Here is a 23,606-nt window from a genome sequence, read left to right as displayed (position 1 = left end):
TATAAACCTTAGAATTTATTTTCCTTGTCATGGTTTAGATATTAGAGCAAAGATACTCAACCTGGAGTTAGAGAGAGACTAGATTTTCAGGTACAAGACAGCACATGCATGGGTCTAGCAGTCTCCTCAGTGAACGTCACAGAATGAAGTTTTTTGTGATGTCACTTCCAGTTAAACATTCTTTGAAAAGAAAATGGATTTTATACCTAATTTCTACTGAGCAAATTATGTGGCTATGTGGTCAACTCAACTGAAAGCCTTAATTATGCTGTTAGTAATGGAGTTGTGTGCAGAGGTAAATGTCCTTTGCATATTTAGCACACTAGGAAGGCACACCCTGGGAATAAATCTTCAGAGAGTGTCGCTGTATTAGCACAAAACTACTCAGAGTCTGATCTATAAGATGGCTGGTCAAACTAGGGACACCAGCTGTCACCTGTAATAGATGAAATTAATAGACCCTCTGGGTGGAGGGTGTAAAATTGATCACATGGCCTCATTTCTAGAGTCTTCTAATCAACAAGCCCTAGAGCTCTGAGCCAAGATAAGATGATGTTTGCTTTTCATAGCATCTAACATTCAATGCAATAGCTAGCAAAGAGACCACTGGTCAACCAGATGGTCATGGTGTCCCCATCGTAGTTCCAAGGTCTGTTCCAGTGCCTGGTACTGGTTGATGCTCAGTAAATGTGCAAATATTATGGCACCAGCAGTGACATAATAAGGCCCTAAATAACAGCAGGCTCTCGCCTTGGTTATTTCCAGTCTCTGTGGACATGAGCAGGCATCTTGGGTGGGTGGAAGGAGCTGCTGTAGGACCAGTATGAGAAGGGGAAGGAACCATGTTTCCCCCGGCCATTGAGAAGGACCTGCCTGTCCCACTGCAGGAGGACAGGACTTAGCACTCAGGGCAAAGCAAATCAGATGAAGGAACCTCACGGGGCTCCCCTTCCAAGTCCAAAGGGATGTGTTACCTCTCCTAGAGAGAGGCTGACCTGCAGAGTGAGGCCTTGGAGAACCCTGCCGTATCGCCTCACCTCATTGCTTCATCTTTTTTCCTGTGGGTTCTTCATCGTGGTTGCCATTCAGCAGTCCCCCGACTCTGTTTGTTACTCACATACTTGGCCTCCCATCCTGATATGGATGCTCTTAAGACACGAGGTGAGGTTCCCCCCAGCTCCTGGCTTGAGAGAGGATGATGTGGAGTGAACTGTCCTCTACTGGGTGGCGTTTTAAAGCAGCTGGCCCTGAACAAGGAAACTCAGCTGAGAAGATAAATAGGACTAACAGTGGCCCCATTCACTTGTTGATTACATCATTCCCATTCCCTTGCCTATCCCACCCCTACACTCCAAATGCCCGAGGCTTCAGGACCAGGCTGATTCATGGGGCAGTGCCCCAAAGGAGAGTCAGATGCCATCCCGGGTCAGCTCTAGTCACCTGGTTGAATTTTAGGGTCCAGGTTCTGAATGTCCTGCTATCTCTCTGGAACTGACCTTGGAGCGTCACCCTGGTGATGGTGTCCCTGTGGAAGGGAGGATGCCGGCCATGGAGATCTCTGGTGGGCCCCAGCAACTTCCAGGGCTGGCACCTGGGAGGCAGTCGGCAGTTGTTTCCTTTGTTGAATTGATCTCTTTCCTGCTTCCAGAAGTGGTTCTCAAACGTGTGCGTGTGTGTGTGAGTATGTTTTGGGGGCAGACTTTTTTTAAAACTGTGGTAAAATATATATAACATAAAATTTACCATTTTAACAATTTATAAGTACACAATTCAGTGGTGTGGTATTAAGTACATTCACATTGTTTTGCAACCATCAGCATCTATTTCCAGAACTTTTCATCTTCCCCAACTGAAACTCTGTCCCCATTAAAACACTAATCTCCCAACCCCCAGCCCCTGGCAACCCCCATTCTACTTTCTGTCGCTATGGATTTGACTTCTCTAGGGACCTCATGTAAGTGGAATCATGCTTTTCTGTGTGCTAATGTTTTCAATGTATCTGGTTGTAGCATGTATCAGAATTTCATTCCTTTTTAAGGGTAAATAATGTTCTAGTGTATGTATACGTACCACATTTTATTTATCCATTCATCTGTCCATAGACACTTGGGTTACTTTTACCTTTTGGCTATTGTGAATAATGCTGCTATGAACACTGCTGTACATATTTGTTTTCATTCCTGCTTTCAATTCTTTTTGGGTATACACTCAGAAGTGGGACTGCTGGATCATAAGGTAATTCTATGTTTAATTTTTGAGGAACAGCCATACTGTTTTCATAGCAGCTGCACCACTTTAATATAATATATATATATTTTGAGACGGAGTCTCACCCTGTCACCCAGGCTGGAGTGCAGTGGCATGATCTTGGCTCACTGCAACCTCCACCTCCCAGGTTCAAGCGATTCTTGTGCCTCAGCCTCCCGAGTAGCTGGGATTACAGGCACCTGCCACCACGTCCAGCTAATTTTTCTATTTTTAGTAGAGACGGGGGTTTCACCATGTTGGCCAGGCTGGTCTCGAACTCCAGACCTCAGGTTATCTGCCCGTCTCGGCCTCCCAAAGTGCTGGGATTACAGGCGTGGGCCACCGCCCTGGCCAGCTGCACCACTTTAAATTCCCACCCGCAATGAACAAGAGTTCCAATTTCTCTACATCCTCACCAACACTCGTTGGTTTCTGTTTTAAATAATAGCCATCCTCTTGGGTATGGTTGTTATTTGCGTTTCCTAATGATTAATGGTGTTTAGCATCTTTTCATGTGCTTAGTAGGCATTTATGTATCTTCTTTGGATAAATGTCTATTCAAGTCCTTTGCCCATTTTTAAACTGGGCGGTTTGGTTTTTGTTGTTGTTAAGTCGGCAAATGTGTTTTTGATCTAGATTGAGAAATCCTTACCCGGAGACTCTGAAGCAGTTAGCAGCCACAGTAACGGCTGCATGACTGAGCTCTGACTATGCCACAGCCTTCCAAGTAAATGTCGCTTAATACTCACAACAACCACACAGTTCCCCACAAAGGAAATGAATTTGCAGATGGCCAGCAGCTCCATGTCACACAGCAATGACACTGACATAAATGGCTCTTGAGGGCAAGGACTGGCAGGGCCTGGCTACAGATATGGGGACTTACGTTGAGGTGGCACTGTCACCTGGAGCAGCACACTGGAGTCACCTGGGACCAGCCTCCTAGAAGTCCAGATGCGCCCGCCTGCCAGAAATTCTGAGCTCCGAGATTTTTCAAAACTCCTAGGTCCAGCGGTTTTCAGCAACGGCGGGCACATTAGCATCACCCCAGGACCCTGAAAAAGCCAGTTGGCCCAGGCTGCCCTCGCCCAGACCAATTCATCAGAACCTCTTGGGGCGGGGCGGGGCGGGGCGGGGCTGGGAGGGGGAGCGGCAGCCGGGGTATCAATATTTTTGAAAACTGCCTGAATAACTCCAACGCCCAAGCAAGTCAAGGACCCCCACGGATTCAACGCCGCGACCAGACTGGAAAAGGTGTAAGTTGGTGCTGCTTGTTCGCGTCCCTGTTTGATTGGTAAGCAGGTGGGAAGGGCGCGGGGTGCCAGCGGGAGGCGGCTCCAACCTACACCGCAGGATGCAGGGCGGGGTCCGCACATCCTCGGCGGGGCGCGGGGGTTGGGGAGCTGTGGCCTCCCGTACTCGCCGCGCGCCTTCCGCGCCCCCGGGCTCGGGTCTGGAGGAGTGGGCTCCGGCCCCGCGCCCCGCGCCGCGCGCCCCTTTCTAAAGTAAACACCGAGGAGCGGCGGTGGCAGGACCGGTGCAACCCAGCACCGCCCACGGCCGCCGCTCGCTGCCTGCCTCGGTGCTGCAGGCCCGGGGCCGAGCCATGGCGGAGGGGGTGCCTGCCTCGCCGTCCAGCGGCGGGGGTAGCCGGGGCCCGCACAGCGGCGTCATCCAGTGGTGAGCTGCCAGGCGCCTGGGACGCTCGGATGGAGGAGATGGGGCCGGGGAGGGGAAGCGTGGTTCCCGCTACGGCTGCCCTCGGGACGCCGGGTCAAAGCCGGGTGTGAGGAGCGGCCCCAGGCCCAGCGCTTTCTGATGCTCGCCCGCCGCAGGCGGAGGGGCCTCCCATGCACGCACACGCGTAAAAGCCCCGGGCCCGAATCGGCGATGGGGCCGGGCTTTCCATCTGTGGGTTCCCCGTTGTCACCCTTCCCGCGGAAAGCCATCCGGTCTGCCCCGCGGGGGCCCGTTGGTTGGACCCTGCTTCCATGTACATCCAAAAGCGCCTGACCACTGGCCAGGGGAGGAAAAGCTTTCTCTCCCTAGATCCAGGATGGGATGTTTCCTAATTTAAAGCTAAGGAGTTTTTAGCTTTAGCAATGCATTCCGCATTGTGAAATTCACTTCTAGCTATTTAAGTCGAAGCAGGAAAAAAGGGAAAGAAAAATATCCTCAGCCCCTGGGACCGAGAAACTCATGGGGTTGCAGATCTTCTTAAATAGGAAAATAATTGAAACCAGTTCTAGGACCTTTAGTTTTAAAAGGTGAATAACTGTTATAAAACAGAGTACATTTTTCTCTTTTTAAGTTTCAAAGCATATTTCTCAGGGAAGACTTTTGAAAAAGTCATGTGAGTGAAACAAAAATGAAGGGCGTGTTTGTGATTATAACCCTGGCAGGCCTAAACAGTTACCACTTTCCTCCAAAAGAACATTTTTGATATGTCTTATCTTCAATGAGAGAAAAAAAATCAAATGAATAAATATTGAAGCACACAGCGTTTTTCAGTGTTACACAGCCGGGCTAGGTTTCTGCTACACCCACTGACCCAGGCCCCTCATGCATCCTTCTTAGAAGAAAGGACTCAGGATGCCTTTCAATGACTTCAGTTCGCCATTTAGTGAATTAGAGTTTCCAGGGTTTAAATTATGCTCCAGAGACTTGAAAGAATGATGAGACTGATTAAAAAATACCTGAACATCCTCCTAAGGCCGTTTGTGAACTCACTTCAAATGGTAACCAGGGGGCCTATGATGGTCTAGACCAAGCTTGTCCAACCCTTGGCCTAAGGGCTGCATGAGGCCCAGGACAGCTTTGCATGAGTCCCAACACAGATTTGTAAACTTTCTTTTCCTTTTTTTTTTTTTTTTTTTGTGACAGAGTCTTGCTCTGTTGTCCAGTCTGGAGTGCAGTGGCATGATCTGGTTCACTGTGACCTCCGCCTCCTAAGTTCAAGTGATTCTCCTGCCTTATCCTTCCGTAGTAGCTGGGATTACAGGTCTGCGCCACTATGCCCTGCTAATTTTTGTATTTTTATTAGAGACAAGGTTTCACCATGTTAGCCAGGCTAGTCTGGAAGTCCTGACCTGAAGTGATCCACCTGCCTCGGCCTCCCAAAGTGCTGGGATTACAGGTGTGAGCCACCACACTGGGCCTTCATAAACTTTGTTAAAATATTATGAGCTTTTTTTTTTTTTGGCTCATCAGCTATCATTAGTGTTAGTGTATTTTATATGTGACCCAAGACAATTCTTACAGTGTAGCCCAGGAAAAAAGAGATTGGACGCCCCTGGTATAGACCATTTTAGCAGAGAGTCTGACTTATTCAAGTCCCATATTACAAGTTCCTATCCCTATAGGCCTCTCTTCAAGGTTGGGGGGTGGAGGCAATAGAAATAAGGGAGGGTTCACCCTTTCATTGGGGAAGGCTGTTCTTTAGACATCCAGTTGATGAGGTGGTATGTTTAACAGATCGTTGAGGCCGGGTGTGGTGGCTCAGGCCTGTAATCCCAGCACTTTGGGAGGCTGAGCCAGGTGGATCACTTGAGCTCAGGAGTTCGAGACCAGCCTGACTAACATGGTGAAACCCCGTCTCTACTAAAAATACAAAAATTAGCTGGGTGTGGTGGCAGGCGCCTGTAAATCCCAGCTACTCTGAAGGCTGAGGCAGGAGAATCACTTGAACCTGGGAGGTGGAGGTTGTAGTGAACCAAGATTGCGCCACTCTGCTCCAGCGTGGGCAACAAGAGTGAAACTCCATCTCAAAACAAAATAAAAAACCCAAAACAGATCATTGGTACTAGTGGTTTTAACATCAACATCAAGAACAGCCTCTGGTATTGCAAAGTATCTCCAATGCTGGAGGAGCAGTGGTGGGTAGTGCAGGGCGAGGGGTCTGAACGCCCGGAGACATCTCCATTAGCCAGTGTCTGAGTGAAAGACCAGGGAGGGGCCCAACTGTTGTCCTGTGGAGGAAACCTGCCATTTTCCACATTACTTCATTGTTTTGTCTTCTAATCAGTCACTTGTTAGGACCCCAACATGTGTTAGAGACATCAGTGCCATTGTCATCCACATTGGATAAATTCTCCCAGGAGAAAGGCCCCAGGAGAGCTTGGCCAAGTCTCAGGGGCCAGAGGTAATAGAAGCTTTCTGTTTCATGGACAGGAAAGACTGCAGAAATGGGGAGAGGTGGGGTTAAAGCTCTGGGGAGCACAAAGGAATGAAGAACAGTGATCTGACTTCCTTGCTGGAGTGCATACCTAGCAGGTCTGACCCCTGGCTTCAGACCAGGCAAAACCTAAGCATTACCTAATCCCAATGCATGCTGAGCCCTGGCTGTAGACTACATAACCATCTCCCACATAGACTTTTACAAATTTCTGCAGACTCTGTTGAAATTTTAAAAATACAAATTTGTTTGTAAAGGTGCAGAATTCATGGTAGCTTTTGATCAGCCGGATCGAAAAGGTACTCTAGTTCCTAGTGTGGGGGGCTCATGACATTTTTCTTTGTTTTTTTTGTTTGTTTGTTTTGAGATGGAGTCTCGCTTTGTCTCCCAGGCTGGAGTGCAGTGGCACGATCTCGGCTCATTGCAACCTCTGCCTCCCGGGTTCAAGTGATTCTCCTACCTCAGCCTCCTGAGTAGCTGGGATTACAGGCACGCACCACTGCGCCCAGCTAATTTTTGTATTTTTAGTAGAGACGGGGTTTCGCCATGTTAGCCAGGCTGGCCTTGAACTCCTGACCTCAGGTGATCTGCCAATCTCAGCCTCCCAAGGTGCTGGGATTACAGGCATGAGCCACTGCGCCCAGTTGCTCATGACATTTTTCTTTAAAGAGTACTCAGAGGCTTGGCGCGGTGGCTCACGCCTGTAATCCCAGCACTTTGGGAGGCTGAGGCAGGTGGATCACAAGATCAGGAGATCGAGACCATCCTGGCTAACATGGTGAAACCCCATCTCTACTAAATATACAAAAAATTAGCCGGGCGAGGTGGCAGGCACCTCTAGTCCCAGCTACTCGGGAGGCTAAGGCAGGATAATGGCGTGAACTTGGGAGGCTGAGCTTGCATTAAGCCGAGATTGCGCCACTGCACTCCAGCCTGGGTGACAGAGTGAGACTCCATCTCAAAAAAAAAAAAAAAAATGAGTACTCAAAATGTGTGAACCACTGGCTAAGTATTTGTGCTCTGAAGTCAGTAATCATCACATTGTTCATCACTCAAAGCGAGGAGAACATCATGAATGGTCTCAGGTCTTAATAATCCACCTTGTCTGATGGCAAGACCAGGAAAATAGTGTTATTATGAAGCTAAGCAAGGAATCTAGTGATCTGATTCACTCCAAATGTAGACAGGCTTTATTCTCAGGTGTATCACCAAGGGACATTTTGATGGCAGAGTATAAAACCCTTAACCAATGTCACCTGCCAGCAGTTCTGCCAGTCCCCATTCAGTCTCTCCTTGGAGCCCCAGGCGGTTGGAAGTCAGGCTCACCTACAGCAGGTGCTCTGTGCAGCCACTCTGCCAACATCAGCATCTTTCTTGCTTCCATTCCGGATTTTGATGGTAGACATAAAAATGATAATAATAAGAGCTTCTGTGTGCAGGCCAGGGTAGTGGGCACGTCATGTGCTTGTTTTCTGATCACAAATCTCTCAAGTGTCTCAGAGTCAGCATGGAAACCTGGGTCTTTGAGGTTCAAAGTGCAGGGTAATAGTCACGATCATAATTTCCCATGTGCGTGGACACTGAAGGCTGAGGCAACTACTGGGTGACAAAGTCCACTTTCAAACCTTCTGCTTGTCCGGTTACTGTATGCTGACTGGCTGCTATTGGTCAGTCTCTGGAGTTTGGCTTAGAATGTTGGGCAAAGGACCACAGACACATGGTCAGAAACAGGATTAATCTCTTGGAACTGACAGGATCAAGGCAGCCACACAGGGCTCACATCCGAAGGCAGCCCTTTCTTTACATGTGTGGCATAGAAAGGACTCTTGGCCACAGACCTTTACTATTATTCTTATTAAGAGTATTATTTGGCCTTCCTATTCCACTTAGGTAACAGGCAGGCTTGGTAGTATCATTTTGAAATTGGAGGACAGCAATTCATAGAGACTTAGAACAAATGAGCATCTGTCACAGGAAAGAACAATCAGCAAATGTGGAAAGCTACAGTTCATTTTAAGGAGTTTGTATTTTTTACACTTCTTTTTTAAGGAGATAATTCCCTAACTAAATCTGGAGTAACTATGAATAAACAGAAGTGAGTTTGAATTCAATGCACATCACATTTTGCCACAGTTTCCCGGATTTAGCCAACGTTTTTCTGTGATACTTCCAATATTGAGTTTTTCATATATCAACAAGTAGTGTCTTAACAAAAGACATATAAGCCAGGTGCAGTGGTTTGCGCCTGTAATCCCAGCACTTTGGAAGGCCAAGTGGGAGGATTGCTCGATGACGGGAGGTCAACACTAGCTTGGGCAACATAGTGAGACCCTGCCTCTACAAAATTTTTTTTTAAGTATCTGGACATGGTCACACGCCTGTAGTCCTAGCTATTCAGGAGGCTAAGGCAGAAGGATCCCTTGAGCCCAGGAGTTTGAGGATGCAATGAGCTATGATTGCACCACTGCATTCCAGAGGGAGTCTCTCTCTCCCTCTCTCTCTCTCTGTCTACATACATACATACATATATATATATATATACACACACACACACACATATATATACTGACTATATATATGAATCTGCCACTCCCCCATCCCACCATCCCATCAATAGATATCACCCTGTACTCAACCTTGAGCCAAATAATTGATGCAGTAGCAGCTGCATTTAAGCCATTGTGAAGTATCTGAAGTGTCAGGCTCCCACAATGATTTAGGGAATCATCCCAGAAAAATCTATTTCCTTGATGCCTGTGCTGAGTTGAATAGCATCCTCCCAAAAAAACTCATGTCCACCCGGAACCTCAGAATGTAACCTTATTTGGAAATAGGATCTTTGTAGATGTAATTGGTTAAGTTGAAGTCATCCTGAATTAGGATGGGCTCTAAATCCAGTCACTGGTATCTTGATAAGAAAATTCACAGAGATACTAGCCACACACGGTAACTCACGCCTGTAATCCCAGCACTTTGGGAGGCTGAGGTGAGTGGATCGCTTGAGCCCAGGAGTTCAAGACCAGCCTGGCCAACATGGCAAAATCCCGTCTCTACTAAAAAAATACGAAAAAGAAAAACAATAAAATTCGCAGAGATATGGACACACAGGGAGAAGGCTGTGTAAGACACAGGCAGGGACTGGAGTGAAGCCGAGGAACACCGAGGATTTCCAGAAATCACCAGAAACAAGGAGAAAAATATCGAGCAGGGTGTCCCTCAGAGCCTCTGGAAGGAACCAACCTTGCTGGCACTTGGATTTTTAAGCTTCCAGCTTCCAGAACTGTGAGAATACATTTCTGTTGTTTGAGGCCACTGGGCCTGTGGTAATTTGTTACCCCAAGGAAGCATTGCAGGGCCAGAGATTCCCCCATTCCTTATGTCCATGTGTCTTTTTTTCTGGGAAGCCAGTGGGGTTAACAATTGTGACTATGTCCTTTAGTTCCCAAGGAAAGTAAATTTGGGCCTAGTGTGCCTCATTCCAGAAGATAAGCTGTATAGTACCTATATACCCAACTAGAGCAAAATACTCATATTATGCTCTAAAAAAACAAATGCCAAGGAGATGTATTGTCTGTAAAGTCTCTACTAAATAAATATTCCTCTTTGTTTAAGAGTTATACTGGCTTGCTTTGTGTATTTTTTTTAAAGAACGACAGTCTATCCCACTGGGAAAGGAAGGTCGTGGCTGGATGTCACTACGGACGCTCTCTGACCCAGGCCACCTTCACCACTCACCCCCACACTCACATACTGCTGCTGGAACAGGCACCTGGCTGTCCCCAGGGGCCGGGGGTGGTCTGTGAACCTCAGCCAGAGCCCTTCATTGGTAAGGAATACACTCTGTCCCCAGACCAGGAGCATTTGGGTAGTTGAAGGTCCCACTTTGAGCAGAGGTCACAGGCACCGCAGGTGCGTTCACAGGCACTGCTGCATTCTCTCTGTGCTGCTCTGGCTCTGTACCAATAGGGAAGAAAGCAGAGCCAAAGCACTCTGCCTCTCTTGGTGTGTCTTGGTGTCTTGCGTTTTACACCTCATTGCAATTCAAAGAATCCAAACATAATGGCCTGCCCTAAACCACAGGGGTTTAAGAACCATGCAAGCAACTGCTTCAGAGGAACAGGGATCACAGAGGGAAGGATGTGAAAATGGGGCCTGGGAAGGCAGGTTGGCCTGCAGAGGTGATAGGATTTACCTGGGTATTGTTTTGTGTCTTATTCATAAAGTGGAATAAATAATTCTCCACTTTGTAGTTATGTAGCTCTTGGCTGTAACCTTTGTAAAGGTCTATGAAACAGCGTCTGCTGAAGTCCTAATTTGAACTTCTTTTTAGCATGCCAACCTGCCAGGAAACAAACAAAAACAGAAACACGTTAATGTGCTTCTGATCTTCTAAAAGCCGCAGTCAATATACTTAACACTGGCCTAAGGACAAACAGGTACATAGTGATGCCAGTTGTGAGCCTTTGCTGGGATTCATCCAATAAATTAGACGTGTTTCATGTGTATGGAATCTCATACACATCTTGACCATTGATTTTGTCAAAATATTTTGCTCTAGAAAAACAAATGCCAATTTCCTCTTCTTTGTCCTCCTCTCCTCCAGGTTGGTCGACAACTTCTGCATTTGCGAAGGGTGCAGCGTCCCTCGCTGTCTCATGTATGAGATTTACGTGGAGACCTGTGGGCAAAACACTGAGAACCAAGTCAACCCGGCCACCTTTGGGAAGGTAAGTTGTTGAAGATTAAGAATGCTCTATTCACTGAGTGCAAAAAAGGGAAGCAAGTTATTGGAGGAAATGTTGCAATGTACTTGAGTCTAATGGATTTTCAGTGGTATCTTTGGCTTCCTTCCCACCAGCTGGTCAACATCCTTCAGCTAATTGAAGAGCCGTCCTGTTAGCCACTTCCCTTTGTCCACACTTCATAGTGAGGGGCCAAGAAGGATGAGGAATGGGTAGCACCTAAGGGAATGTAACTATGGCAGCTCCAAGCACTCCTCAGGGAGCCAGATTTGCTGGGATGGTATTCCCTGCATAGAAGTGCCAAGCTCTGAGAGCAGCTTTGGCACCACACAAGCTGAGAGCCACTTTGTGATATCGGACAACTGATGTTTCTCACAATTTGGTGGTGCTGAGAGAACTCATTGGCTCTTAAAAGATCTCCTCTGGAGATTAAGACCTTTTTTTTTTTTTCCAAGACAGAATTTCCCTCTTGTTGCCCAGGCTGCAGCAATGGCATGATCTTGGCTCACTGCAACCTCCACCTCCCAGGTTCAAATGAGCCTCCTGCCTCTTACATCTGTATGTCCAGGAGTGACCTTGCAGTGTCAGGGAGTGCATGGCTGAATGACATCAAGGGATGTGGCCAAACCATTATCCTCCCCACAGCAATCCTGTGGATTTCAATTGTACTTGCAAAACATCGAAATGATTAGATCCATTCTTCCAAACACAGTCTTCATCTTTGAAACTTCTGGTCATTTGTGGAAGTTCTACATTTCTGAGAGCCACAGAATCTTCTAATATGGAGGCTGCTCACATATTTGAAACAACTGTTCACCTCTCCCTGTCTTCCCTTCGCCTCCCTTCCCACCTGTTCGGTTATGACTTCAATTATTGATGTTTCTCTTAAAGGTGGCCCCAAGGGTGCAACCCACTGCCTCAGATGTGCTCAAAGGACAAGAGCGCTTACCTTTTTTTGGCTACTATTGGCTTTTATTTTTCTGTATCTGTTCACTTTAAGCTTGTAGTCAACAGAAACAACCCTTAAGTATTTTTTTCTAAAGAGTTGAAATTAAGGTAAGCCTCCCAAAACAGTCTTGTAAACTGTAAAATATTAATACTCTATATAAATACAAAATGTTGTTGTTGTTACCAGACTGTTATCATCATGTAATTAACTATTTGGACCCAAGAGTAGTTATTCTCTTATTCCTGTTGTATTTTACCTCTTCAGTTTTTTGTGTTTTTTGTTTGTTTTTGTGTTTTGTTTTTTTGAGACAGAGTCTTGCTCTGTCACCAGGCTGAAGTGCAGTGGCACGATCTTGGCTCACTGCAACCTCCGCCTCCTGAGTTCAAGCGATTCCCATGCTTCAGTCTCTGAAGTATCTGGGACTACAGGTGTGCACCACCACGCCCAGCTAATTTTTTGTATTTTTTTTAGTAGAGAGTGGGTTTCACTATGTTGGCCAGGATGGTCTCGATCCCCCGACCTCATGATCTGCCCGCCTTCCTACGTGCTGGGATTATAGGGGTGAGCCAGTGTGCCTGGCCACCTATTCAGTTTTGACCTGCAGTTCTATTTCTCACCATATTCTTGAATCACAGAATTCCCAACCTGCTTCATCTAGTCTTCCCAACCTGCTGAAGTGGCTATGTTTGAAAAGTGTGTCTTATCAAGTCATCCTGCTAGGTGACTCTAAGGCTTTCCCACTAGCTGGGAATTCCCCCAGCTGCTCTCATCCAGGTCATATTTTGCCATTTCATCACTCCAAATATTGGGAAACATCATCCAAGGCTGAGCTGAGTGCTGGGTATCCTGGCCCTGCAGCCTTTTCCCATCCAGCCATCTACTACCCTTATCAGAGGGAAGTGGGTGACTTTGGCTTGACGTGTTTTAGCTCCATGGGATTCCTACCTCCTTTTCTAACATAGCAAAAACTCTTTTTCACGAACTTTTAAAGATCTTTTTATAAGGCTGTTTCACCTTCATGGTAATTCCACTGCAAAGCATTAGAAAAAAAGTTAAAGAGACTCCAGTGTGTGACTACATGCAGCTAGGAAGCGTTTTTTATCTCAGTACTCTCGAATTCCTTTAGAATTCCTCAAGATGCCAAGGTACTAACTTTCAGCTCTCATTGGAAATTTGCCTAAAAAATGGGCCACATCAGTTGAGCTGGTATTGGGAAGGGTCTCTGTGCTGCTGAATTTGTGACTAAATGGAGAAGGGAGGGGAAAGGAAAAGGATATGATCCCAAAGTATGTTTACAAGAGAAACAACCAAATCCGTAATTCTCACTTCCTCCCTCCTCCCCTGGGAATAGAGTCGGTTTCTCGCCAAGTTCCTGTGCAGATGTTGGAATGTTTCTTGCTCTTTGTGGCGGTACTGGGCATGTGATGGGTAAGGTTCATTCCTGTTACAAGTGATATTTTACATGGATTAGGGAATTTCCAGAAGGCTGACTTCCTCTTTTGAAATAACATTTGCTGATGTTTTTCTGATTATAAAAGGACTACATCCCTTTTGTAGGAAATGTGGAAATTAGAGGAGAATGTGTAAAAAGAAGAAAATGAATGCCAGCTATCACTTCCCTGTCCAGAGATACAGGCCTGTGTGTGTAGTTCATTTGCAGACGTGCACACTCACTCATGCACACATATGGGACTGGCAGGAGCTGGAGAAGTAACCACATGGCGACTTCATCTTCCTGTTCTGTGTCTGAAGGTGTCCAGTGGCTGGTTCTTCCTCAGCTCCTGAGTGAGCATTTGAGCAATCAGCATGACCTTGCTGGAAACTCTTGGATGACACCAAGTTTTGTTGTCACTGTAACTACCCAACAATGTCATCAGTCTGATGCTTAAGAGTACCCAGTCCCAGAAAATATCAAAACTCTGAACTCGGTTTAAAGTAGAGCTGTTTCCTCACCCCCTCCAGCTTGGTATCTTGCCACAGAGAACTAGGCCTGGGGCTTCTTCCCTCCCTCTGCCTCCTCCCACAGCTCACCAGGTGTGGCCTGACCCTTCTGGGAGGGAGAGAAGGAGGTAAGTGGCTGGACAGTACTTATTTCATGGCTGCAGGCTCTGGAGGCAGGCGGACCCTGTCTCCCAGTGGTAGTGTTCAGCATGCATCCCCAGGGACCATCCCAGTGTGCATCCCCAGGCTTGGTGAAAGACCCTTTTCAGCGGTCACGTGCTGCCTGCCCGGCAGGCTATCTGCCAGGGCTGCTGTGGCTGACCGCCTGACCAGGGGGCCTCGCAGGGCAGAGTCTGGGCTCTCCCACATTCCAGCTCTTCCATGGAGAGGACGCAGCCATTCTCAGCCTGCACAGATGGTGGATGAGCCGGCTGAACCCACAGCTGCACCCATCTCTTCCACTCTCCTGCCAGAGCTGCTGGCCAGCCCTGCCCTCACTGCCCACCAGGAGTCTGAGGCTGCTCTTTGAGTGACTCAGGCCTGAGGGGGCCCACACCCCTCCCACACCAGGGAAGAGGGTGGTCTCAAAGCCAGAAAGCCCCTTATGTGTCCTATCCTCTCTACCTCATTGTGGGGGATTAGTGTTAAGGGCTTCTGCAGCATTCTATAACCACGTTTCAGCTAAACGCCCGAAGACACAAGTCCCCTAGGGTATGTGTCTCACAATTCACTTTATGGCATGTTATCTGCTGTCTTTTTGCCTCATCCTGTCATACAGAGGCTGCAAGGCTGGATGGATTGAAAGATTGATGTGTGGATGGATGATGGACGGACAGATAATAATTAGACAAGAGGACCCCTGAGAAGACTTTCTTCTTCCTGATTTGATTTTTGTTTCCTCTTTGGGCCTTGAGTACTGCATGGCCTCTTATTGCTTCCTTACCTCCTGGCCACACCTATTATAAAGACTCCTTTCGACAAACTCTTCTTCAGTTATTTTCACTTGAGTGTGCTGTTTCCTATTGGGACCCTAACTGATAAAAATAAATAGGTAGATAGACAGACACACAGGCAGACAGACAGATAGCCATCAGGTAACATGGTAAAATTTTTAACAGCATCAAGCCTGGAATGGAGCTTCTTAGATTGTAACCCTGGGTAAGATAACCATCTTGTTTCCACTTCATCATATATAAAGTGAGGATATTAATAATAGTAATATTAATAATAGTACCTACTTCATGAGGTTCTTTTAAGAAATGAATGAGAAACATATAAAGAGAATAAAACAGTCCTGGGACGTGGAAAGCCCCCAAGAAATACTAACTTTTATCATTCTTTTTGCCTCAAATATCATAAACATTTTCACATTAAGATATTTTCAAGTGCATCTTGTATAATAGCTGTGAAATATTTTGAGGGGTGTACCATAATTTATTTAACCATATCCCCCCCTTTTTTTGAGGCAGAGTGTTGCTCTATCACTTAGGCTGGAATACAGTGACATGATCTCAGCTCACTGCAACCTCTGCCTCCTGGGCTCCAGCAAGCCTCTCACTTCAGTCTCCCAAGTAGCTGGGACTACACGTGTGCCACCACACCTGGCTAATTTTGTTTTTTTTGTTTGTAGAGACAGGGTTTTGCCAAGTTGCTCAGGCTGGTCTTGGACCCCTGGGCTTAGGCAATGCACCTACCTGCGTCTCGGCCTCCCAAAGTGCTGGGGTTACAGGTGTGAGCCACCGCGCCCAGCCTAACCATATCCCTTATTGGAAATATAGGTTGTTTGTAATTTTCCTTTGTTTTAAACACCGTAAGTCCCCATCCATATCTGGTCATTTTTTTAGGATAGACCCCCACATGTGGCCTCCCGAATTGCTTTTTGCAACCAACTATAAACAATTGCAGTCAGTTCCCATCCCTGATGATGATTCATGGTATTCTTACACAAATTCATAACATTCCTACCCCAGAAAACTTGCTGGGTAAAAATTAGAATTAGCTGTTTCTGCTTGCATTTATTGGATTATAAGGTGAGGACTTCTGCATGCGCTTTGGTGATGTGTATGTTGTGTGTGTACATATTACCACCAGACCATTTTCTATTAGGGCGTATTTCCTATTGATTTGTTTGAGTTCTCTCTATGTTCAGGATATAATTTTTAACTTAATTATATTTTCTGCAAGTTATCCCAGTTGATTTTTTCATTTTAACTGTGTTGTGTTTGCTCTCTATATTAAAATGAAATCACAGGATAGTCTGGGGTTGGGGTGACTCAGTATTATCAAATGTACAGAGTGTTATGTTGCCAGACAATCAGGCACTTTACTTCTGCTTTTCTCTCCCAAACACCAGATTATTTCTCAGGGCTAGAATCTGAGCCTGCTGCATACTTTCTCATAATTTCTTTAGGTACTTAAGATGTGTATCTGGATTTTGCTTTGCAACTAAACATATAGGAAGGCTTTTCAATGATTTTCTTAAGTTAGAGGAGATGAAGTTGTCAGAATCTCTTGTTGACAACAGGAATTTCTAGCTTCTAATACTGCATTTAGATTTGGCTGACTTTTCCTTTTGTCTCCTGTCATTTTTCTTTTCTTTTCTTTTCTTTTCTTTTCTTTTTTTTTTTTTTTTTTGAGATGGAGTCTCGCTCTGTTGCCCAGGCTTGGGTGCAGTGGCGCGATCTCGGCTCACTGCAAGCTCCACCTCCCGGGTTCATGCCATTCTCCAGCCTCCGGAGTAGCTGGGACTACAGGTGCCCACTGCCAGGCCCAGCAATTTTTTTTTGTATTTTAGTAGAGATGGGGTTTCACCGTGTTAGCCAGGATGGTCTCGATGTCCTGACCTCGTGATCTGCCCGCCTGGGTCTCCCAAAGTGCTGGGATTACAGGCGTGAGCCACCGTGCCTGTCACCTCCTGTCATTTTTCTCCTGTACATTTTGGTTCTCCTTCCCTGAAAGCCCCTCTGCATTGGGAGGCATGATCAAGGTGTTAATTGTGTCAAACTTGCCTACCCTGCTCTTTTTTCTTGCCTCCCCCTCATCCCAGCTTGTGTGGGCTTCCTGCAGGAAGAGGTAGGACCTGGAGCCAGAAAAGAGGAAAAATGGTTCAAATTTCCATCAAATCCCACTGCTTGGGAGCTAATTAAAAAAAAAAAAGAAAGAAAGAGGGATGCAACATGAAACCAAGCAGAAGCAAGGGCTGAATGATTATGGACAGGGTGTAGAAAAAGAACAGAAGTAATTACTTGACAGCTCCAAACATCGTGGCTTCCCTGCTCTGTGTTTTGTAATTTCATGATAATCCAGGATTTCCACTCAACACGCATGTCGTGGATGCCACGCTTGTCATGAACCTCGCTGATTCGGAAACTAGACCAGACTTCTATTGGTCATAAGTGTAATGTCATGGCTCTCTAACAAAGTGCTGATAAACAAGATAGCATTCACTAATCAAACCCAGAAAGTGAAAACAAATTAGGCAAACAAATGGATAATAAAAAGTGAAAATGGGGTCTGGCTTCCAAGATGGCCGAATAGGAACAGCTCCTATCTGCAGCTGTCAGTGAGATCGACGCAGAAGACAGGTGATTTCTGCATATCCAACTGAGGTTCCTGGTTCATCTTGTTGGGACTGGTTGGACAGTGGGTGCAGCCCTTGGAGGGTGAGCTGAAGCAGGGTGGGGTGTCACCTCACCTGGGAAGCTCAAGATGTCGGGGGATATCCTTTCTTAGCCAATGGAAGCCATGACAGACTGTACCTGGAAAAACATTTCACTCCTGCCCAAACACTGCACTTTTCCCAAGGTCTTAGCAACTGGCAGACCAGAAGATTCCCTCCTGTGCCTGGCTCAGTGGGTCCCACACCCATGGAGCCTTGCTCCCTGCTAGTGCAGTAGTAGTCTGAGATCGACCTGCGAGGATGCGGCCAGGTGAGGGGTGGGGCGGGGCATCAGCCATTGCTGAGGCTTGAGTACGTAAACAAAGCAGCTGGGAAGCTCGAACTGGATGGAGCCCACTGCAGTGCAACAAGCCCTACTGCCTCTGTGGACTCCACCTCTGTGGGCAGGGCATAGCTGAACAAAAAGCAGCAGACAACTTCTGCAGACTTAAACGTCCCTGTCTGACAGCTCTGAAGACAGAGCCGTGGTTCTCCCAGCACAGCATTCAAGCTCTGAGAATGGACAGACTGCCTCCTTAAGTGGGTCCCTGATCCCCATGTAGCCTGACTGGGAGACACCTCCCAGGTGCATCCAACAGACACCTCATATGGTGGGTGCCCCTCTGGGACAAAGCTTCCAGAGGAAGGATCAGGCAGCAATATTTGCCGTTCTGCAGCCTCTGCTGGTGATACCCTGGCAAACAGAGTCTGGAGTGGACCTCCAGCAAACTCCAACAGACCTGCAGCTGAGGGGCCTGACTGTTAGAAGGAAAACTAACAAACAGAAAGGAATAACATCAACATCAACAAAAAGGACATCCACACCGAAACCCCATCTGTAGGTCACCAACATCAAAGATCAAAGGTAGATAAAACCACAAAGATGGGGAGAAACCAGAGCAGAAAAGCTGAAAATTCTGAAAACCAGAGTGCCTCTTCTCCTCCAAAGGATCACAGCTCCTCGCCAGCAACGGAACAAAACTGGACGGAGAGTGACTTTGACGATTTGACAGAAATAGGCTTCAGAAGGTCGGTAATAACAAACTTCTCCAAGCTAAAGGAGGATGTTTGAACCCATTGCAAGGAAGCTAAAAACCTTGAAAAAAGGTTAGACGAATGGCTAACTAGAATAAACAGTGTAGAGAAGGCCATAAGGGACCTGATGGAGCTGAAAACCATGGCACGAGAACTTTGTGATGGATGCACAAGCTTCAATAGCCAATTCGATCAAGTGGAAGAAAGGATATCAATGATTGAAGATCAAATTAATGAAATAAAGTGAGAAGACAAGATTAGAGAAAAAAGAGTAACAAGAAATGAACAAAGCCTCCAAGAAATATGGGACTATGTGAGAAGACCAAATCTGCGTTGATTGATGTACCTGAAAGTGATGGAGAGAATGGAACCAAGTTAGAAAACACTCTTCAGGATATTATCCAGGAGAACTTCTCCAACCTACCAAGGCAGGCCAACATTCAAATTCAGGAAATACAGAGAACACCACAAAGATACTTCTCAAAAAGAGCAACCCCAAGACACTTAATTGTCAGATTCACCAACGTTGAAATGAAGGAAAAAGTGTTAAGGGCAGACAGAGAGAAAGGTCGAGTTACCCACAAAGGGAAGCCCGTCAGACTAACAGTGGATCTCTCGGCAGAAACCCTACAAGCCAGAAGAGAGTGGGGGCCAACATTAAACATTCTTAAAGGAAAGAATTTTCAACCCAGAATTTCATATCCAGACAAACTCAGCTTCATAAGTGAAGAAGAAATAAAATCCTTTACAGACAAGCAAATGCTGAGAGATTTTGTCACCACGAGGCCTGCCTTACAAGAGCTCCTGAAGGAAGCACTAAACTTGGAAACAAACAACTGGTACCAGTCACTGCAAAAACATGCCAAATTGTAGAGACCATCGATGCTAGGAAGAAACTGCATCAATTAATGGGCAAAATAACCAGCTAACATCATAATGATAGGATCAAATTCACACATAACAATATTTTTTTTTTTTTTTTTTCTTTTATTGTAATTATTATTATTATTATTATTATTATACTTTAGGTTTTATGGTACATGTGCCCAATGTGCAGGTAAGTTACATATGTATACATGTGCCATGCTGGTGCACTGCACCCACCAACTCGTCATCTAGCATTAGGTATATCTCCCAATGTTATCCCTCCCCCCTCCCCCCAACCCACAACAGTCCCTGAAGTGTGATGTTCCCTTTCCTGTGTCCATGTGTTCTCGTTGTTCAATTCCCACCTATGAGTGAGAATATGCGGTGTTTGGTTTTTTGTTCTTGCGATAGTTTACTGAGAATGATGATTTCCAATTTCATCCATGTCCCTACAAAGGACATGAACTCATCATTTCTTATGGCTGCATAGTATTCCATGGTGTAGATGTGCCACATTTTCTTAATCCAGTCTATCATTGTTGGACATTTGGGTTGGTTCCAAGTCTTTGCTATTGTGAATAATGCGGCAATAAACATACGTGTGCATGTGTCTTTATAGCAGCACACACATAACAATATTAACCTTAAATGTAAATGGACTAAATGCCCCAATTAAAAGACACAGACTGGCAAATTGGATAAAGAATCATGGCCCATCAGTGTGCTATATTCAGGAGACCCATCTCATGTGCAGAGACACACATAGGCTCAAAATAAGGAGGTGGAGGAAGATCTACCAAGCAAATGCAAAGCAAAAAAAGCAGGGGTTGCAATGCTTGTCTCTGAGAAAACAGACTTTAAACCAACAAAGATCAAAAGAGACAAGGAAGGCCATTACATAATGGTAAAGGGATCAATTCAACAAGAAGAGCTAACTATCCTAAATATATATGCAACCAATACAGGAGCACCCAGATTCATAAAGCAAGTCCTTAGAGACCTACAAAGAGACTTAGACTCCCACACCATAATAATGGGAGACTTTAACACCCCACTGTCAACTTTAGACAGATCAATGAGATAGAAGGTTAACAAGGATATCCACGACCTAAACTCAGCTCTGCACCAAACAGACCTAACAGACATCTACAGAACTCTCCAGCCCAAATCAACAGAATATACATTCTTCTCAGCACCACATCACACTTATTCTAAAATTGACCACATAATTGGAAGTAAAGCACTCCTCAGCAAATGTAAAAGAACAGAAATCACAACAAACTGTCTCTCAGACCACAGTGCAATCAAATTAGAACTCAGGATTAAGAAACTCACTCAAAACCGCACAACTACATGGAAACTGAACAACCTGCTCCTGAATGACTACTGGATAAATAACAAAATGAAGGCAGAAATAGAGATGTTCTTTTTGAAACCAGTGAGAACAAAGACACAACGTACCAGAATCTCTGGGACACATTCAAAGCAGTGTGTAGAGGGAAATTTATAGCACTAAATGCCCACAAGAGAAAGCAGGAAAGATCTAAAATCGACACTCTAACATCACAATTAAAAGAACTAGAGAAGCAAGAGCAAACAAATTCAAAAGCTAGCAGAAGGCAAGAAATATCTAAGATCAGAGCAGAATTGAAGGAGACAGAGACACAAAAAACCCTTCAAAAAAATCAATGAATCCAGGAGCTGGTTTTTTGAAAAGATCAACAAAATTGATAGACCGCTAGCAAGACTAATAAAGAAGAAAAGAGAGAAGAATCAAATAGATGCAATAAACAATGATAAAGGGGATATCACCACTGATCCCACAGAAATACAAACTACCATCAGAGAATAGTATAAACACCTCTATGCAAATAAACTAGAAAATCTAGAAGAAATGGATAAATTCCTGGACACCTACCCCCTCCCAAGGCTAAACCAGGAAGAAGTTGAATCTCTGAATAATAGATTCTGAAATCGAGGCAATAATTCATAGCCTACCAATCAAAAAAAGTCCAGAACCAGATGGATTCTACAGCCAAATTCTACCAGAGGTACAAAGAGGAGCTGGTACCATTCCTTCTGAAACTATTCCAATCAATAGAAAAAGGGAATCTTCCCTAACTCATTTTATCGGGCCATCATCATCCTGATACCAAAGCCTGGCAGAGACATAACAAAAAAAAAGAGAATTTTAGATCAATATCCCTGATGAACATCGATATGAAAATCTTCCATCAAATACTGGCAAATCGAATCCAATAGCACATCAAAAAGCTTATCCACTATGATCAAGTCGGCTTCATCCCTGGGCTGCAAGGCTGGTTCAACATATGCAAATCAATAAACATAACCCATCACATAAACAGAACCAATGACAAAAACCACATGATTATCTCAATAGATGCAGAAAAGGCCTTTGGCAAAATTCAACAGCCATTCATGCTAAAAACTCTCAATAAACTAGGTATTGATGGAACGTATCTCAAAATAAGAAGAGCTATTTATGACAAACCCACAGCCAATATCATACTGAACGGGCAAAAAGTGGAAGCATTCCCTTTGAAAAGCAGCACAAGACAAGGATGCTCTCTCTCACCACTCCTATTCAACATAGTGTTGGAAGTTCTAGCTAGGACAATCAGGCAAGAGAAAGAAATAAAGGGTATTCAGTTAGGAAAAGAGGAAGTCAAATTATCCCTGTTTGCAGATGAGATGATTGTATATTTAGAAAACCCCATCTTCTCAGCACAAAATCTCCTTAAGCTGATAAGCAACTTCAGCAAAGTCTCAGGATACAAAATCAATGTGCAAAAATTACAAGCATTCCTATACACCAATAACAGACAGAGAGCCAAATCATGAGTGGACTCCCATTCGCAATTGCTACAAAGAGAATAAAATACCTGGGAATACAACTTACAAGGGATGTGAAGGACCTCTTCAAGAACTACAAACCACTGCTCAATGAAATAAAAGAGGACACAAACAAATGGAAGAACATTCCATGCTCATAGATAGGAAGAATCAATATCATGAAAATGGTCATACTGCCCAAGGTAATTTATAGATTCAATGCCATCCCCATCAAGCTACCAATGCCTTTCTTCACAGAATTGAAAAAAACTACTTTAAAGTTCATATGGAACCAAAAAGGAGCCTGCATAGCCAAGATAATCCTAAGTCAAAAGAACAAAGCTGGAGGCATCACACTACCTGATGTCAAACTATGCTACAAGGCTACAGTAACCAAAACAGCATGGTACTGGTACCAAAACAGATATATAGACCAATGGACCAGAACAGAGGCCTCAGAAATAACACCACACATCTACAACCATCTGATCTTTGACAAACCTGAGAAAAACAAGCAATGGGGAAAGGATTCCCTATTTGATAAATGGTGCTGGGAAAACTGGCTAACCATATGTAGAAAGCTGAAACTGGATCCCTTCCTTACACCTTATACAAAAATTAACTCAAGATGGATTAAAGACTTATATGTAAGACCTAAAATGATAAAAACCCTAGAAGAAAACCTAGGCAATACCATTCAGGACATAGGCATGGGCAAAGACTTCATGACTAAAACACCAAAAGCAATGGCAACAAAAGCCAAAATTGACAAATGGGATCTAATTAAACTAAAGAGCTTCTGCACAGCAAAAGAAACTATCATCAGGGTGAACAAGCAATCTACAGAATGGGAGAAAATTTTTACAATCTACCCATCTGACAAAGGGCTAATATCCAGAATCTACAAATAACTTAAACAAATTTACAAGAAAAAAAAAACCCATCAAAAAGTGGGCAAAGGATATGAACAGACACTTCTCAAAAGAAGACATTTATGCAGCCAACAGACATATGAAAAAATGCTCATCATCACTGGTTATCAGAAAAATGCAAATCAAAACCACAATGAGATATCATCTTATGCTGGTTAGAATGACAGTCATTAAAAGGTCAGGAAACAACAGATGCTGGAGACGATGT

General features: G+C 45.0%; 1 protein-coding gene across 15 annotated transcripts in view; it reads left to right on the top strand.

The window, feature by feature from the left end:
- Positions 1–3,379: 3,379 nt before the first annotated feature.
- Positions 3,380–23,606, top strand: part of RFX8 (regulatory factor X8) — a 76,818-nt gene continuing 56,591 nt past the window's right edge. For 5 of the 15 annotated variants that reach the window (XM_063649277.1, XM_063649273.1, XM_063649272.1 and 2 more), the window contains exons 1-2: positions 3,387–3,541; positions 11,025–11,148. In XM_063649277.1, the coding sequence (XP_063505347.1) occupies positions 11,077–11,148 (72 nt within the window). In that variant the 5' untranslated portion in view covers positions 3,387–3,541; positions 11,025–11,076. Of the gene's footprint in view, positions 3,542–3,608; positions 3,928–10,069; positions 10,248–11,024; positions 11,149–23,606 lie in introns of those variants that run through there. The other 10 variants (XM_063649275.1, XM_063649278.1, XM_054474380.2 and 7 more) reach the window with 5 other exon arrangements.

Source organism: Pongo pygmaeus, chromosome 12, assembly GCF_028885625.2.
Source record: "Pongo pygmaeus isolate AG05252 chromosome 12, NHGRI_mPonPyg2-v2.0_pri, whole genome shotgun sequence".
NCBI lineage: Eukaryota > Metazoa > Chordata > Mammalia > Primates > Hominidae > Pongo > Pongo pygmaeus.
Note: the sequence above shows the minus strand (reverse complement) of the source record. Positions and strands in the feature narration are given on the sequence as shown.